General features: G+C 45.6%; 1 protein-coding gene across 3 annotated transcripts in view; it reads right to left on the bottom strand.

Moving 5' to 3' along the window:
- The window catches only part of CHFR (checkpoint with forkhead and ring finger domains), a 28,859-nt gene extending 10,796 nt beyond the window's left edge, over window positions 1–18,063 (bottom strand). For all 3 annotated transcript variants that reach the window (XM_037160880.2, XM_037160881.2, XM_037160882.2), the window contains exons 1-7: window positions 17,940–18,063; window positions 15,820–15,919; window positions 8,326–8,435; window positions 7,538–7,597; window positions 7,219–7,425; window positions 3,973–4,140; window positions 573–732 (exon numbers count right to left, since the gene is read on the bottom strand). In XM_037160880.2, the coding sequence (XP_037016775.2) occupies window positions 573–732; window positions 3,973–4,140; window positions 7,219–7,425; window positions 7,538–7,597; window positions 8,326–8,435; window positions 15,820–15,919; window positions 17,940–18,063 (929 nt within the window). The remainder of the gene's footprint in view (window positions 1–572; window positions 733–3,972; window positions 4,141–7,218; window positions 7,426–7,537; window positions 7,598–8,325; window positions 8,436–15,819; window positions 15,920–17,939) is intronic.

Below are 18,063 nucleotides of genomic sequence, written 5' to 3'. Positions count from 1 at the left end.
GAGCAAACGACCAGGAATGCTGCCTGACTCCCACATCCCACCTGAGACATAGTCCCCACGTGAAAACACAGCATTCGACCTAAGCTATGTTCACTCGGTCCTTGTCAAGTAAAAGAAACTAGAGGCCATGTGGCGATTCTGTGTCCCAGAAGGTTCAGAGAGCACACTATACTTCAGGAATACAAGGAACACAGATGCCAAGCACAAGAGGCCTGCATTTAAGCTGAGACATGGACAGGCTCTAACTCTCCCCACAGAAAAGCAAGGCGTAAGTGTTCTCCCACAGCCACTCCTGGGACCTTCCTTCTATGTTATCTACTGAGTTTCCTGAACTAGATGCAGTTCAGCTGGTCTTCAGCTTAGGTGGACCAGCATTTAGGTTAGACATGACTATGTCAACCAAGGCCACCACCATACCAGTCTCACAGCTTCTTCTGCAGCCTCGGTCATGGGAGCCAGGTTTCTGGCTTATTGCCCATTAAAAAAAAATGGTTAACATCAGTGGACTCAACCCCAAATGTGACCCAGAGGCTGACTGCACCTACGGCCCCCAGCCACCCACGCAGGCTCACCTCACACAGTCGTGCAGCAGGTCCTGGCAGATGCAGCACGTGAGCTGCTCCTCCATCCTGTCAGGCTTCGCAGCCGCAGCCCTGACCCCCTCGGGGGCGCTGTGGGTGTCCCTACCCTGGTCTTTTACCAACAAATGCAGGTTCAGGTTGGGTTCCCCATCTGCAAAAGAAAGAGACAGGTTGTGGCAATCATATCCAAGGAGGAAACAGACGCTTGCTCTTTTTGTTTTATGAAAGGTTTTATTTTTTTAATATTTTTAAACTTTTTTATTGATTATGCCATTACATTTGTTCTATTCCCCCCTCCATTTCCCTCTACCCTGCATACCCCTCCCCCACCATTTCCCCCTTTAATTCATGAACACGTGTCTCAAATTCTTTAGATTCTGTATTTCCCCTACTACTCTTACCCTCCCCCTATCTATTTTCTATCTACTGTCTATGCTACTTATTTTCTGTACCTTCTCCCCTCTTCTCCTCCTCCTACTCCCCTGTTGCTAACCTTCCATGTGATCTTCATTTCTATGGTTCTGCTCCTGATCTAGCTGTCCTCTTAGTTTGCTTTTGTTTTAGGTGTGGTTGTTACTGTGAGTTTGCTGTCCTTTCACTGTTCATCTTTTTTATCTTCTTTTTCTTAAGTAAGTCCCTTTAACATTTCATATAATAAGGGCTTGGTGATGATGAACTCCTTGAATTTGATCTTATCTGAGAAGCACTTTATCTGTCCTTCCATTCTAAATGAAAGTTTTGCTGGATAGATCAATCTTGGTTGTAGGTCTTTGGATTTCATGACTTGGAATACCTCTTTCCAGCCCCTTCTTGCCTGTAAGGTCTCTTTTGAGAAATCCACTGACAGTCTGATGGGAACTCCTTTGTAGGTGACTGTCCCCTTAGCTCTTGCTGCTTCTAGGATTCTCTCCTTCATGTTAATCTTGGCTAATGTAATGATGATGTGCCTTGGTGTGTTTCTTCTTGGGTCCAACTTCTTTGGGACTCTCTGAGCTTCCTGGATTTCCTGGAAGTCTATTGCCTTTGCCAGACTGGGGAAATTCTCCTTTATTATTTGTTCAAATAAGTTTTCCACTCGCGGCTGTTCCTCTTTCCCTTCTGGTACCCCTATAATTCGAATGTTGGAGCGTTTAAAGATGTCCTGGAGGTTCCTAAGTCTCTCCTCATTTTTTTGAATTCTTGTTTCTTCATTCTTTTCTGGTTGGTCATTTTTATCCTCCTTCTGGTCCACTCCTTTGATTTGAGTCCCAGTTTCCTTTCCATCACTATTGGTTTCCTTCATTTCCCTTCATTTCAATTAGTTTAGCCTTCATATGTTTCTCTAATTTTTGACTAAAATCAACCAGTTCTGTGAGCATCCTGATCACCAGTGTTTGGAACTGTGCATCTGAAAATTTTGCTATTTCTTCGTCACTTAGATTTATGGGCTCTGGGGCTTTGAGATCTTCTTGAGTCATTTTTGGTCTGTTCGAGCGCATTTAGTATGAGGAGTGGAGCCTTAGGGGCAGGGCAGGGCCTCCAGGGCGGGGTCACTGGGTTGTGAGGCTGTATGTGGGGGCGGGGTCAGAGCAGGGAAATGGCGGCTGTCTCTGCTGCCTCCCATTGCTGGGACCCGCTGGGTCCTGCCTCACTGCCCAGTCCCTCACTGGTCTATCTGCGTAGGAATGCACCAGCATAGTCAACCCACTGCCCTTCACCCTTGTCGGATCCACCGGTTGCTCACTGGGTTGCACTCACTACTAGGTCGCTCATTGGGTCCACCCGTTGCAACCCTGCGCCTGGGATCCGTGCGCCTGAGTCCGTCAGAAAGAGTTTTCCTGTGCAACCCTGCTCCGCCAGCTGCTGGTTTCGTCCATCTTACCGGTCAGGCTGAAGAATTCGTTGTTATCAGACTTCTGAGAAGTTCAATTTTCTGTGTTCTGGCTGTGTTTTCTGTTGCTAATATTTTGTTGTCTCTAAACTTGGTTGTGTGAGAAAGCACGGTGTCTCCACCTATACCTCCATCTTGGCGGAAGTCCTTAAGGGCATTTTTAACAAGGTCCATAGTAAGTCTCATCTTCTAGTCCACTGAAGTCATTTTAGAAAAATAGTTAATGACATAAAAGATGTTTGAGAGACAAAGATAAGGTCCAGCTGTCAAATAGTAGTTGTGTCTAACATCATTTTCGCTTAAACAAACAAAAACATGACTCATATGACTGCTGGAAAGTTAGACTCTCAGACATTACCAGAGGAAATGGAGGAGAGAGAGAGGGAAACTTCCATCTGTTGTTCTACTTATTGATGCATTCATTGGTTGATTCCTGTATGTGCCCTAGACTGGGGAATTGAACCCACAATCTTGGTCTATTGGGCTGACGTCCAAACCAACTGAGCTACCTGGCCAGGGCCATTACAAGGAGCTTTAAAACTTTTTCCTTTTCTCCTGCTGGTGGAATTTTTTTCTGTAATTCTCAGGAGTTGCTAATCATAGAGTTTTATTTTTAATTAAAGAAGCACTTGTACGTGGTTAAAAAGTCTGAACGTTTCTAAAAGAAAGCAGAAGCTGTACCCTCTGCCTGGCCCCCCCTTCACCTTTAGTCTCCTTCCTCCGAAGACACTGCTTTCATGCGTTTTAGCAGCTTCTCCTCTTGGGGACTTGGTGAGTCTGAACTATGATGCTACATTTAGGTCAATTTCAGAAGCCATCCCCTGATATCTGCTACAGTACAGGAAGATTCTGTCCCCTGGGCCTCCTTTTCAATTTACTGTAACACGACTATTGGCTCAGTACCTTATATGTAGGTTAATTGCTTAAGTATTTACTACCGAGATAAACAGTGAACTATCATTAAGTTTTCCTCCATTAATTTTTCATCTTTACTGAGATTAAAAATGGCTTTATTTTTATACTTGCTTATTTTTACATACCTGTTGCTGATCCCCCCCCCAAGCTGGTTAATTATATCAGCCAATCGGCTCTTCCTTCCATCCAAGGCCCCCTGCCCTGGAGCTTTCCTGTTCTGCTCTCAGGCCTGAGGCAGAGCTATTGTCCTACTGCACATGCCAAGAAATCTTTTACAGGCTTCTTAACTCCTGTCTTTTGAAGCACAGTTTTTTCTCTAAACCTTTGATGTGAAGGTTTAGACTAGCTTAGAGATGACATATCCCCAAGAATTGGTTGTATCAGGACAGAAATACAACTCTGAATGCACTGTTTCTAAATCAAGACCATCTATCTGCTCACAGTAAATAGAAAAGAAGACCCCTGAATTCCATTCAGAAAATGCTGAGGTAAGACATGGCTCAGCCTGAGATGCATCCTTGAGCTTCTGTGGAAGATGAGGCCCCATGGGGGCAGGTTGCAGCCCTGCCAGAGGGTCAAGGGCACAGAGAACCACGAGATTCTGACCTTCTCTCATTCTCTTCTTAACGGGCTCCAGACCTTCCGGATTCTGCGGTTCTGATGGAAGAAAGGATGCTCCCTCTCTGCTGGGGACAGCTGAAGGGATGCTGGAGGTGTCTTCGCTTGTCACAGGTGGACCACATCCTTTCGGGGAGATGCCGGCATCTCCGGTGGCTGTGAGACAAATAAGAGAGGTTCTGACCCACCCGCCTGGAAGGAGAGAGCATGGGGGTGAAGCACCAACGATCCAAACCATATGTGGGTAGTTTAAGACGCCATGTGTAAGAATGACATGCGCAGCCCTGGCTGGTGTGGCTCAGTGGACGGAGCATCAGCCTGCGAAATGAAAGAATGACATCTGCTTCCAGGAAACACCTACCCACTCAAGTTACTTGTGAAATGCACTGTGCCCATGGCTGTGCTCAGTGATGCTGGGGGCACGCAGCACATTCACAGGGAGAGACACACATGTCTGCAATGGGGATCGGCCTTGGACATTTAGTCTAACCGTGGCCAATCCACACGCTATCCATCATGTAACACACACTGCTGACACCCAAGTTCACGTAGAGACCTTAGGAAGAGAGTGCAGAGGGCCTCACTGCAACAGGAAGACCAGACAGGTGGGGATGGAGAGTGTGAACACTTTCCAAGAGTGACAAAGGGAAACAAGGAGAAATAACTCCTAGCAAAAGTTCTGGTATTTAAAAAAATTAATTGATCGATTTTAGAGAAAAAGAAGAGGGAGAGAAAGAAAGAGAGAGAGAGACAGAGAGAAATACTGACTTACTGATGCACTCTTTGGTTGCTTCTTGTATGTGCCCTGACCGGGAACTGACCCTACAGTCTTGGCCTATTGTACATCACTCTAACCAACTGAACTGCCTGGCCAGGGTGAAAGGACTGGTCTTCATGAGCAAGAAGCAGAGGCATCAATCAAAATGAATTTGACAGAGAGGTAACAAAGCTTTCAAATAACGTTTACCTTAATAAAGACCTTGATTGTGTTATTGTATAGTGCATATCTAGTCTGTAACATTCAAATGGCGTTTCTATTTGTTTCTTTAAAAATTGGCCTACTGTAGCTGAAAGAAAAAACCTGTAAGTGTTTTGTGAACAAACTGTCTTCCAACCTAAGGGAAGAAGAGTAGCAGCTTCCTGAGCTGGGTCCTGAGGGCATTCTACTTGCTCCAGGAAGAAGGTTAGAATAATGCCCAGGAGGTGAGGATTAAGTAGCACTAACCAAAGTGCTGGGCACCCTACTTCACATTTAGGAGGCGCCCTGGAAGTATTAACTGTGGTTATCTTCTTAGCATGTATACACTTAGGTATACAGATAGGAAAATTTCCCCACATTTACAGAATTGGAGCTAGGTTTTCATGTGAACAGTTTGCATATAGGAACAGTTTTGGTGTTTAAGTTTATGTATTTTTAAATTACAATTAACGCAGGAATGCACCACCCTTTTATGGCAGATTAATATCCCATTAGTCCATACACACACACATGCCACTTCATTCATCACTGTGCATTTAGGCCAGGGGTGTCAAATGCATTTTCACCAGGGGCCACATCAGCCTCGCAGTTGCCTTCAAAGGGCTGAAATTATTTTATGACTGTATGAATTTAACTACTCCTTAACCCTTAAGGAGCTGAAATTATATTCAGCCCTTTTTTTTTTTAATTTAAAAAAAATTTTTATTTAGTTATTTTTCAAGTACAGTTTTTTGTCTATTTCTCCCATCCCAGCCCCCCTGCCCCTTCTCCCCAATATTCAGCCCTTTGAAGGCAACTGTGAGGCTAATGTGGCCCCCAATGAAAATGTGTTTGACACCCCTGATTTAGGCTGTTTCTGTACCTCAGCTGTCGTCAGTAATGCTGCAGTGCACAGCACCATGAGTGCAGAGGCATCTCTCAGCTATTTCACTTTCAGTATATACTCGGAAGTGGGACTGCTGGGTCCTACGGCAGATCTATTCCCGGTGTCCTGGGGAGCCTAAACACTGTCCCCACAGTGCCTGCAGCAGTGTGTGGCCCCGCCAGAAGGGCACCAGGGCTCCCTTTTCCCACATCTGCACCAGAACTTGTGATCTCTTGTCTTTTTGATGATGGCCATCCTACCAAGTGTGAGGTGATATGTCATTGTGGTTTTGGTTTGCATTTCTCTGATTATTAGTGATGTGGCGGCCCTGCTGGTTCCTGACTTTGAATGTGGCTGTGATAGCTGGAGCTGTGGCAGTCATCTTGCAACCAGAAGATAAAAAGCAAAAGGACAAAGAGGCAAAATGTGGCAGGCAGACAGACAGTATGCGGTAAGGTCTAGAGCTGATGAGCCTGTGGTCGGCTGTGTGCCTCTGGGCTTTGTTCCAGAAGCCGGGTTTTCTGTTTCTCACATCCAAACACCCTCACTGAGATTTAAAAGGGTCTCTGGCCATAAATAGTCTGCAGGCTGGTCTATAATGTAAGAATAAGAGAACGAGCATTCAAGAGACAAATAATTATCCCAAAACCAGGCAGAGAAGGATGTAGAACTTTACTGACGAATATCAGAGACCTTAATAAGCAGAGAAAAATAGCATTTTTTTTAAGTACAGTAAAAATGCTAATTCTCAAAACAAAATCTCAAAAAGACTTTTTTAACTCGAAAAGGTAATTCTAAAGATAATCTGAAAGAAAATCATAGAATAGTTATGAAAGTAAGATAAAAATATTAATACATATAGTGTGATCCAATTTAGAAAATAAAGGTGTATGTATTTCAACATCATAATGATACTGTATCTAGAGAGCAAGAATTTTTTCTAATAACAACAAAGGCAAAGAATTCATGTTGTAAGGACCAAAATACATAAAATTGGTTTAAAAAACATATGCTACTCTAGATGAGTATTAAAAATGTGATGTTCAGTAAAAGAGGTCAGACACAAAGGCCATGTAATATAGGACTCCATTTATATGGAATGTCCAAAGAGGCAAATTCAGAGACAGAAAGCAGATTAGTAGTTGCCAGGTGATTTTATGGTATGTGAATTATATCCCAGTAAAATTGTAAAAAATACCACGGCACCATAGTCTCTGACCTTCAGCACTTCTCCTGGGTCTGAAACAAGAATATTTACTGCACAGAAATCTTAACTACTGAGAGCCTGATGCCACCTCTGAACTCCTTAGAGGCTGATCTTTCTCATGACAACACAGGTCAAGATTAGTGAACAGAAAGCAATGCAACTCCACCTGAGACACCAACTCACCGGAGCTGGAGGGCAGTGCTCGCCCTGCAGGGGGCTCCATGGAAGAGGTAGCGACCCGGGGGAAGAGGTCAGACGTTGACGTTGATGGCTGTGGTTCCTCAAAGCACACCTGAGTGGTGGGCGATGGCAGCAGGACCTGGGGCTCATCCCCTTGCCCTGCACCTGAGGTATCTTTGGTCACGTGGAACATGTTTTCTTTATTGGCCTCTGTAAGCACAAAAGCAGCAGAAGGAGCAGTCAGGGCTCAGCGTGCAGCTGCTTTCCGTACCAGCTGACGGAGAGGGTTCCTCGTCACTGCTGACGCTGAGATCTCACTTACCGAAGGAGTCCTGTGCCACACCGTGCTCCTCACTTAAAGACTCGTAGAGGTACGCCACGTCTAAAAGGAGTGAGCCCAGTCAGAGTGGTGTCGGCCCACGCACTGAGCCAGAGCCATTTTTTTCCTCTTCTCTTCCCTCCAGTCCCTGTGTCCTTGTTGACTATTTGATCTATCAGCCACTAACAATATTCACCAGTTTCAGGGATTTTAAGACAAATGATTCAAAACATGTTAACCAACTTTAACACAAGCCTCAGGAAAACGTGTCTGGGGTCAGGAAGTTTTGTGTCAGGAGGCAGACGAAAGGGAGGCAAGGCACCAACCAGGTAAAGAGCCTGCACCTTCCTGTCCTTCCACAGAAGGTACAGACACGAGACTCTCCGTGGCCCTTGAGGAAAGCTTCCTGACTTTCCTGATCCAATATCGTTCTTCTTCCACAGACAGAAACTCAGAGCTAGAAGAGCGTAATGGAACCCAGTCTAAGCTGCTGTCTCTTGTCAAGTCTCCAGAGCAGGACCAGCCATGGCCTCTAGTCCCCATTCCAGGTCTTACTACCCACAATGCAGATTTATCCTACTATGTGGCCAATCCATCCCCCTTCACTTCCCCAGGGCTGCCGTTTGGAGAGCCAGGGCTCACATCCACGGGGGTATTTTTGAAGGTCTGGGCCCCATTCTTAAACAGACACAACTCACACTAACAATCTATATAAACAATAGAGAGACTCTTTCCAGGAAGCGTCCCACTGCACAGCACGCATGTGTCCACCCCATTGAGCCTCCTCTTACTGTGTTCTGGCTCGTTCTTCCTGTATACAAAGTAGATAACATCCCCCGTTTGTAAAGGACAAGTCTGCTTCTTAACAACCTTCAGCTTGTTAATTACTGTTCCATTGGTGCTGCAGAGAAAAGAAAAATGCAATTTTAAAATCATTTGGCATTAAAAATGTTTCTACAACTACTAGAAAAGCGGTTCAATGTTACCACTTTGATACATGCACCCCTATGTTAACTGCAGCAAAAGCCAAGATGTGGAAGCAACCTAAGTGCCCAATGATAAATGGTTCGATAAAGAAACAGTGGTGCATCTGAACAGGGAATATGACTAAGCCATAAAAAAGAACAAAATATTGTCATTTGTGACAACATGAATAGACCTACATGGTATTGTGCTTAGTGAAGTAAATTAGACAGAGAAAGACAAATACCATATGATTTCACTTATATGTAGAATATAAAACACAAAACAGACAGTTACTAGAGTGGGGAGAGGCTGAGGGACAGGTTGAACTAGGGGATGGAGATTAAGAGGTACAAGCTTCCAGTTATAAAATGAATGAGTCATGGGATGTCATATACAGCATAGGGAATATAGCCAGTCATACTGTGACAGCTTTGTACAGTGACAGATGGTAACTGGACTTATTGTGGGGATTTCATAATACACTGAAACACGAATCACTATGATGTATACCTGAAGCTAATAAAATACTATGTTAATGATGTCAATAAAAAATTAGCACATGGAAAATGATAAAACACTCAGAGAAATGATGTAAACATTTAATGAGGAAGAGACATAGCGCCCCCTTAACTGGAGGTTTGACCAGCAACCAGCCAGTCTAGTCAAGTGTTCCAAGGTCTCTGTTCTCCCAGCACATTCTGCAGGTGAACCCTTGGACCTGAGCCAGCAGCTCTGGGCTCTGGTTCCCAGCTTTTCTCTTGCCTCTGCACTTAGCTCTGTCCGCAGGTCTGCCCCTTCCTCCAGAACCCACAACCTGGGCCAATTCATTCTTCAAATGAGACATAACTCCTTCTGAAAATGGGAGATCAGCTGGGGCCCACCCAGCTGGGAGGTTGCTCCAGTCAATCAGGGACACCCTGCTGGATGGGAGAGGCATTGGTGGCGAGGACAGACAGGGACCTGAGTCAGAGGGGACAGGAAGCCCTTCACTGAGGAGGGACTCTCAATTGCAGCTCTAACACAAGATCAGGATGCACCACAGGCCCAAGCTGATAGTGCAGGCTGCACGGTCATGCAGTCTCCACCCCGACTACTCAGCTCTGCCAGTATGTCACAGCAGGGCTATGGCTGCATCCCAGGAGAGCTGGGATGTTAGTGGCACAGCCACATACTGCTGGGGCCTGTGCTGTTGGGCTTTTCTTCATGATCCATCCTCACGCTCTTCCTGAACAGAACACTGACTTCATGCTACTGCTTTACCCGTGCCCCCGCCCCCCATGACATCCTGCTGCTCTCAAGATACAGCATGGCCATTGGGTCTACTGCCCAGACCTACACCCCCACTCACTCTGACTACGCAGAGCACCTGTGGTTCCTTCCGCCTGGAACACCTTTTTCCCTCCAGCCTCTCACTGAGGAAGGCAGTGGCCTCTAGGGGCTGGAAAAGGCAGGTGGGGACTCTCCTCTGAAGCCCATACCCTGTTTTCGGTCCAGTGAGACCTGAGTTGAACTTGGACCTTAAGAACTATAAGATCATGAATTTATGTTGTTCTGAGCCACTAAGTTTGAAGTAATTTGTTACAGCAGCCACAGGAAGCTAATACTGTCACACAGCCCACACAGGAGAGCCAGGACCAGATGCAGAAGACTGCCTGTGAAAGCAACATGGTTACTGCGATGAAACACAGAACCACACCTGCAGCCTGAGACAGGGGGCACAAGGGTGCCAGTGCTTCCTCTCCCGGCCAAGATGGAGGCGTAGGTGGAAACACTGTGCCTCCTCTCACAACCAAGTTTAAAGACAACAAAGTTTTAGTAACAAAAATGCAACTAAAACACAGAAGATTGAACTGTACAGAAGTCCGACAATAACAAACCATTCATCCAGGCCGGTAAGAGGGGTGGAGTCAGCAGCTGGCGGAGCAGGATCAGGAGGTAAAAAGCAGCGTGAACGACCCAGGAGCGCAGGCAGCAGTTGGCAGATCCCAGGCATGGGCTGACAACGGGGGGACTGGACCCAGTGAGGGCACAAGGTGGCTGGCTGACTGCGGTCACACATTTGCCCGCAGATAAACCAGGCAAAGGAGTGAGCAGTGAGATAGACCGCACAGGCTAGGACCCCAGCAATGGGAATTAAGGCCTAAACACAAATAGGAAAAACTCTGGGGTCAAGGTGCCAGGAGAAGATCCCAGGCTCACGGAGAGTTTGTTGGAGAGACCCACAGGGTCCTGGAGGGTGCACAGGCCCACACACCTGGGAGCTGGCACCAGGGGGGCCAGGTTGGCTTCCAGGAAGCAGCAGAGGGGACCAAAATCTGAGAGAGAGCTGAACAAACGCCATTGCCCCTCTCTGACCCCGCCCCCACATACAGCTCACAACCCAGACACCTGGGTGGCCCCGCCCTGGTAAATACTTAAGGCTCCGCTCCTCATACTTAATGGGTGCGAACAGACCAAAACATTATGGCTCAAGAAGAACAGTTCAAAGCCCCAGACCCAATACTCCTAAGTGACCAAGAGACAGACAACCTATCAGATGCACACTTCAAAACACTGGTGATCAGGATGCTCACAGAACTAGTTGATTTTAGTCAAAATTGGAGGAACACATGAAGGCTAAACTAAATGAAATGAAGGGAAATGCACAGGAAACCAACAGCGATGGAAACTGGGACTCAAATCAATGGAGTGGGCCAGAAGAAAGCAAATAATGGCCAAACAGAAAAGAATGAAAAAAATAAGAATTCAAAAAAATGAGGAGAGGCTTAGGAACCTCCAGGACATCTTTAAACACTCCAACATCTGAATTATAGGGGTACCAGAAGGGGAGGAGGAAGAGCAACAAGTGGGAAACTTATTTGAACAAATAATAAAGGAGAATTTCCCCAATCTGGCAAAGGAAATAGACTTCCAGGAAATCCAGGAAGCTCAGAGAGTCCCAAAGAAGTTGGACCCAAGAGGAAACACACCAAGGCACATCATAATTACATTAGACAAGATTAAAATGAAGGAGACAATCCTAGAAGCAGCAAGAGCTAAGGGGACAGTCACCTACAAAGGAGTCCCCATCAGACTGTCAGCTGATTTCTCAAAAGAGACCTCACAGGCAAGAAGGGGCTGGAAAGAGGTATTCCAAGTCATGAAATCCAAAGACCTACATCCAAGATTGATTTATCCAGCAAAGCTTTCATTTAGAATGGAAGGACAGATAAAGTGTGTCTCAGATGAGATCAAATTCCAGGAATTCATCATCACCAAGCCCTTATTCTATGAAATGTTAAAGGGACTTACCTAAGAAAAAGAAGTTAAAAAAACATGAACAGTGAAAGGACAGCAAACTCACAGTTATTAACAACCACACCTAAAACAAAAGCAAACTAAGAGGACAGCTAGATCAGGAGTGGAAACATAGAAATGAAGATCTCAAGGAGGGTTAGCAACAGGGGAGTGGGAGGAGGAGAAGGGGGGAGAAGGTACAGAGAATAAGTAGCATAGATGGTAGTAGAAAATAGATAGAGGGAGGGCAAGAATAGTATGGGAAATATAGAATCTAAAGAACTTGTGACACAGGGACATAAACTAAAGTGGGGGGAATGGTGGGGGAGGGGTGTGCAGGGTAGAGGGGAATGAAGGGGGTGAAATGGGACAATTGTAATGGCATAATCAATAAAATATATTTAAAAAAGGAGTGCCAGTGCTTCCGAATAAAACCAGTCTACTGTCCCCACAGTGCCTGGCCTTTACAAAAATAAAAACCTGCCCTGGCTGGTGTGGCTTAGTGGATTGAGTGCCAGCCTGTGAACTGAAAGCTCATCAATTCGATTCCCAGTCAGGGCACGTGCATGTGTTGTGGGCCTGGTTCCCCCAACCCACTGGTTGTGGGTGTGCAACAGGCAACGACTTGACATCTCTTGCACCAATGTTTCTCTCCCTCTTTCCCCCTTCCTTCTCCTCTCTCTAAAAATAAATACACAAAATCTTAAAATAAGCCCTGGCTGGTGTGGCTCAGTGGATTGAGCACAGGCTTGTTGTAGCAAAGGGTCATTGGTTCAATTCTCAGTCAGGGCACATGCCTGGGTTGCAGGCCAGGTCCCCAGTGGGGGACACATGAGAGGCAACCACACTTAAGACATTTCTCTCTCACTCTTTCTCCTTCCCTTCCCCTCTATCTAAAAATAAATAAATAAACTATTTTTAAAAAATAAAGAAAAATGGGGACTTCCGCCAAGGTGGAGGCATAGGTGGAGACGCCTTGCTTTCTCACACAACCAAGTTTAGAGTCAACTAAATATTAGCAACAGAAAACACAGCCAGAACACAGAAAATTGAACTTTTCAGAAGTCTGATAACAACAAATTCTTCAGCCTGACCGGTAAGAGGGGCGAAACCGGCAGCTGGCGGAGCAGGGTTGCACAGGAAAACTCGGTCAGATGGACTCAGGCGCACGGAACCCAGGTGCAGGGTTGCAACGGGTGGACCTAGTGAGCGTCCCAGCGAGCGACCACGGGGAAACAGCGAGGGAGCAGGGCCAAGATTTGACTGGGGTCGCGCATTCGTGCGCAGATAGACAAGTGAGGGAGTGGGCGGTTAGACGGGAACCAGCAGGCGCCAGCAGCGTGGAGCAGCAGAGGGCGCCGCCATTTCCCCGCTCTGACCCCACCTCCACATACAGCGTCATAACCCAGCGACCTGAGTGGCCTGGTCCTGGTGAACCACCTAAGCCTCTGCTCCTCACCCAGAGGCCCGAAACAGCAGAGGGGGTCGCCATTTCCCCGCTCTGACCACGCCCCCACATACAGCGTCACAACCCAGCGACCTGGGAGTCCAAGGCTCCGCTCCTCATACTTAAAGGGCGCCAACAGACCAAAAATGGCTCAAGAAGATCTCAAAGCCCCAGAACGTATAAATCTAAGTGATGAAGAAATAGCAAAACTCTCAGACGCACAGTTTAAAACACTGATGACGAGGATGCTCACAGATCTGGTTGATTATAGCCACAAATTAGAGAAACATATGAAAGCGAAACTAATTGAAATGAATGGAATTGCACAGGAAACCAATAGCTATGAAAAGGAAACTGGGACTCAAATCAAGGGAGTGGACGGGAAGGAAGAAAATAATGGCCAAACAGAAAAGAGTGAAGAACCAAGAATTCAAAAAAAAAAATGAGGAGAGTCTTAGGAACCTCCAGGACATCTTTAAACGCTCCAACATCCGTATTATAGGGGTACCAGAAGGGGGAAAGGCACAGCCACCAGTGGGAAACTTATTTGAACAAATAATAAAGGAGAATTTCCCCAATTTGGCAAAGGAAATAGACTTCCAGGAAATCCAGGAAGCTCAGAGAGTCCCAAAGAAGTTGGACCCAAGAAGAAATACACCAAGGCACATCATAATTACATTAGCCAAGATTAAAATGAAGGAGAGAATCCTAGAAGCAGCAAGAGCTAAGGGGACAGTCACCTACAAAGGAGTTCCCATCAGACTGTCAGCGGATTTCTCAAAAGAGACCTTACAGGCAAGAAGGGGCTGGGAAGAGGTATTCCAAGTCATGAAATCCAAAGACCTACAACCAAGATTACTCTATCCAGCAAAACTTTCATTTAGAATGGAAGGGCAGATAAAGTGCTTCTCAGATGAGATCAAATTCCAGGAGTTCATCATCACCAAGCCCTTCTTATATGAAATGTTAAAGGGACTTATCTAAGAAAAAGAAGTTAAAAAAACATGAACAGTGAAAGGACAGCAAACTCACAGTTATTAACAACCACACCTAAACAAAAGCAAACTAAAAGGACAGCTAGATCAGGAGTGGAAACATAGAAATGAAGATCTCAAGGAGGGTTAGCAACAGGGGAGTGGGAGGAGGAGAAGGGGGGAGAAGGTACAGAGAATAAGTAGCATAGACGGTGGGGAGAAAATAGACAGGGGGAGGGCAAGAATAGTATGGGAAATATAGAATCTAAAGAACTTGTGACACATGGTCATAAACTAAAGGGGGGGTAATAGTAGGGAATGGGGGGGTAGGGTGGAGGGGAATGAAGGGGGGGAATAGAACAACTGTAATGGCATAATCAATTAAAAAAATTAAGTGTAAAAAAATAAAGAAAAAGAATAAAAACCTCATCTGGTGGGAAAGACACTCAGCACACTTCTGAAGGCCATCTGCCACTTGTGCCAGTTAAAATAGGCATGTCCTGACACAGCATTCTATTCTATAAATTTATCCCAAGCAAATAATCGGAGAGGAATGCAAAGTTTTGGAAAATCACCAGTGTCATGTACAAGAAAAGTCAAAATAATAAATTCCCACTGGTTATTATATAACAGTAATGGAAAAAAAAGTGAGATGGATTTAGATGTACTACCATGTCAAGCACTCCAGAGACATTATAAGTGAAAAAAGCAGATATAACAGTAAACATAGTAAAATGTCATTAATGTAAAATAAATATACATGTACTTTTCATGGGTAAGTGGGACTTTGGCAAGCTTTTCTCTTTAAAAAATTTTTAAAAAATCAGCCATACTGGCTAGTGTGGCTCACTGGACTGAGTGCCGGCCTGTGCACCAAAGGGTCGCTCGTTCGACTGCCCGTCCAGAGCGCATGTCTGGGTTGCAGGTCAGGTCCCCAGTGAGGGGTATGCGTGTAAGAGGCAACTGTACATTCATGTTTCTCTCCCTCTCTCCTCTCCTTCCCCTCTCTCTAAAAATAAATAAATATTTAAAAATTTTTTTTAATTTATTGGTTTTAGAGAGAAAGACAAAGAGAGAAACATTTGTTTGTTTTCCCACTTATTCATGTATTCATTGGTTGCTTCTTGTTTGTATGCTAATAGGTGATCCACCTTGCAACCTTGGTGCATTAGGACAATGCTTTAACCAACTGGGCTACCCTGCCAGGGCCAAAGCTCTTCTCTATTACATACTACTTACATTGTAAAAAACTAATAAAAAATTTTAAAACAAAAGTTTTTTTTTTACTTGGGGAAAAAGTTGTCTAACTTAAGTAGATTTAAAAGAAGCAAAAATTTATCACTTTCTTTTAAGTCTTATTTCTAAGATATTGTTGCTTTAATCTGAATTAAATCTGAATTAATCTCAATTTAATCTTTAACTTTCAAGAAAGGTCACAGACACCCATGTGTCACTGAGTATCTGTGCTGGGAGTAGGAAGTATACTTCCTGATACCCTGATGGCCTGGCCAACTGCCAGGTTACAGAAAACCAACCCTTATTTCTTCTCCACAGTCACTGGCTTCAAGTCAGGTTCCCAAAGCTACAAAATGAAACAGAAAAGTTGTTCAGAAAGAGCTTACCTGGTATCTTCTAGTGACACCTGACCGGATTTTTCATCCACAATAATTTTACAGTGATCTCCAGAGATCAGTTTATTGCCAGGAAATGAAAGGTCACAACCTAAAACACAGAGGGGGACATCTGAATGTGACTGTGCTTACCGTGCACAAACAGCCCTTTGCGTAACCAGAGCATATTCGCATGTTACTGGAAATCAGGGCCCACGGTGTACACACTTAAGGAGACAACACCTAATCAAGCAAGGTACAAAGAACATTTATTAAAGAATTTAAGTGTTAATCCAAAGTAAATGGACAGGGACTATGTCCTGAGCCTTCCTCATACTCCATTAAGGGGACAGGATACCTCACCAACACCTCCAAATACACAGCAACAGCTTCTAGGCAACAATTATACAACATGCACATGTATGCACCTAATGATAAATATTATTGAACTTAAAATATACTAAGGGGTTCAATTATGTGATTCTTCAGTATCTTTTTTAAAATATATTTTATGTATTTATTTTTAGAGAGAGAAGGAAGAGAGGGAGAGAAACATCAATATGTCGTTTCCTCCTGAGCACCCCCTACTGGGGACCAGGCCTGCAGCCCAGGCATGTGTCGTGACTGGGAACTGAACTGGCAACCCTTTGGTTCACAGGCCAGCATTCAATCTACTGAGGTACACCAGCCAGGGCTTCAGTATCTTGTCTTAGTCAATTTCTTTTCTGTGTACCCTAAGGTTTCATAAACCATAGAAAACTGAAGCAGTGACAGTCACAGAATATGACTGAGGAAATTAGCACAGGCACACGCACATGATTAAGAGAATTAAAAACAGAAGGGAGATGCAGCTATAGCTAAACACATCCTTATATCCTCATTAAATGCAAAGAGAAAAATCCTCCAATCCTCTGCTCTCTCCTTAAACCTAAAGAATAAAGGCTTTCAGGAGGTTTTTAATATCTAATCACTAATCTGCATATAATAGGTGTGCATGTTATAGTTATCGAGGTTTTTTTTTAAGGTTTTATTTATTTATGTTTAGAGGGGAAAGGAAGGAGAGAAACATCAATGTATGGTTGCCTCTCGTGAGTCCCCTGCTGGGAACTGGCCTGTGACCCAGACATGTGCCCTGACTGGGAATCGAACCGCGATGGTATGGTTCGCAGGCCCGCACGCAATCCACTGAGCTACACCAGCCAGGGCTATGGAGGTTTCTTAAAATTTTAATTGTTGTTCAAGTACAGTTTTCTGTCTTTTACTCCCATCCCAGCCCACCCCCATTATTGAGGTTTACAAAGTTTTATTTTTAATAAACTCATGTGGGAAACAATACAGTGTCCATCAACTGGCAAATTAATAAACAAATGCTGGTACATCTAAACAAGGGAACACTACTCAGTAACAGGAGTATATTAGTATATTTTTCACTTTATTCATCTCGAGCTATTTTCTTTTTTCTTCTTAAAGATTTAATTTATTTATTTTTAGAGAGAGGGGAAGGGAGGGAGAGAGGGAGAGGAACATCAGCGTGTGGTTGCCTTTCACGCGCCCCCTACTGGGGACCTGGCCTGCAGCCCAGGCATGTGTCCAGGCTGGGGATCGAACCGGCGACCACTTGGTTCGCAGGCCCGCGCTCGATCCACCGAGCCACAGCAGCCAGGGTATCTGGGGCTATTTTCTAATCGCCCCGTGACGATTTCTTTCGCCCCCCGCAACCCCCGCTCAGGAGCGCGTCATCCAAATGCCCACTTGGCTGGGAGTTCTCAGTTGCCTTCCCTCCCCGCCTCCTGTCGCCGCAGGACGGTCCAAGGAGGTGCTCCGTGCAGTAACGAAGCCGAGGAAACTGCACCCGGGACAAATGAGCGCTCCTTCTGCATCCAAATCTCCCTGGAGGCGCCCCAGGGAGTGAAACGGCCTCTCTCCCAGGAAAAACTGCTCCTCACAACCAGCGGCCCGGCTGGCCCGGCCAGTCCGGCTCCCAGTCCCCGGCCTCCGCCCTCCACCCGCCCCACCTTGCGTCCCCGGCTCCACCCAGTCCCCGGCTCCGAGTCACCGACTCCCGGCCCCATCCCGGCCCCATCCCGGCCCCACCCGGTCTCTCCGGCCTCTGTCCCCACCCCGACCAGCACCTCTCCTTCGCCCGATGGTCCACTCGCGTTTCCGCAGGAAAACAGGCGGCTCGCTCTCCTCACCGCCAAAGCGGAGGAGCCGCCCCCACGGCTCCTGAGGCGACTCCTGAGGCGGCTGCTCCAT

This window comes from Artibeus jamaicensis, unplaced genomic scaffold (assembly GCF_021234435.1).
Source record: "Artibeus jamaicensis isolate MK-2021 breed Jamaican fruit bat unplaced genomic scaffold, CSHL_Jam_final contig_525, whole genome shotgun sequence".
Taxonomy (NCBI): Eukaryota; Metazoa; Chordata; class Mammalia; order Chiroptera; family Phyllostomidae; genus Artibeus; species Artibeus jamaicensis.
The sequence above is the reverse complement of the archived record's forward strand: the minus strand, read 5'-3'. Positions and strand labels throughout refer to the sequence as shown.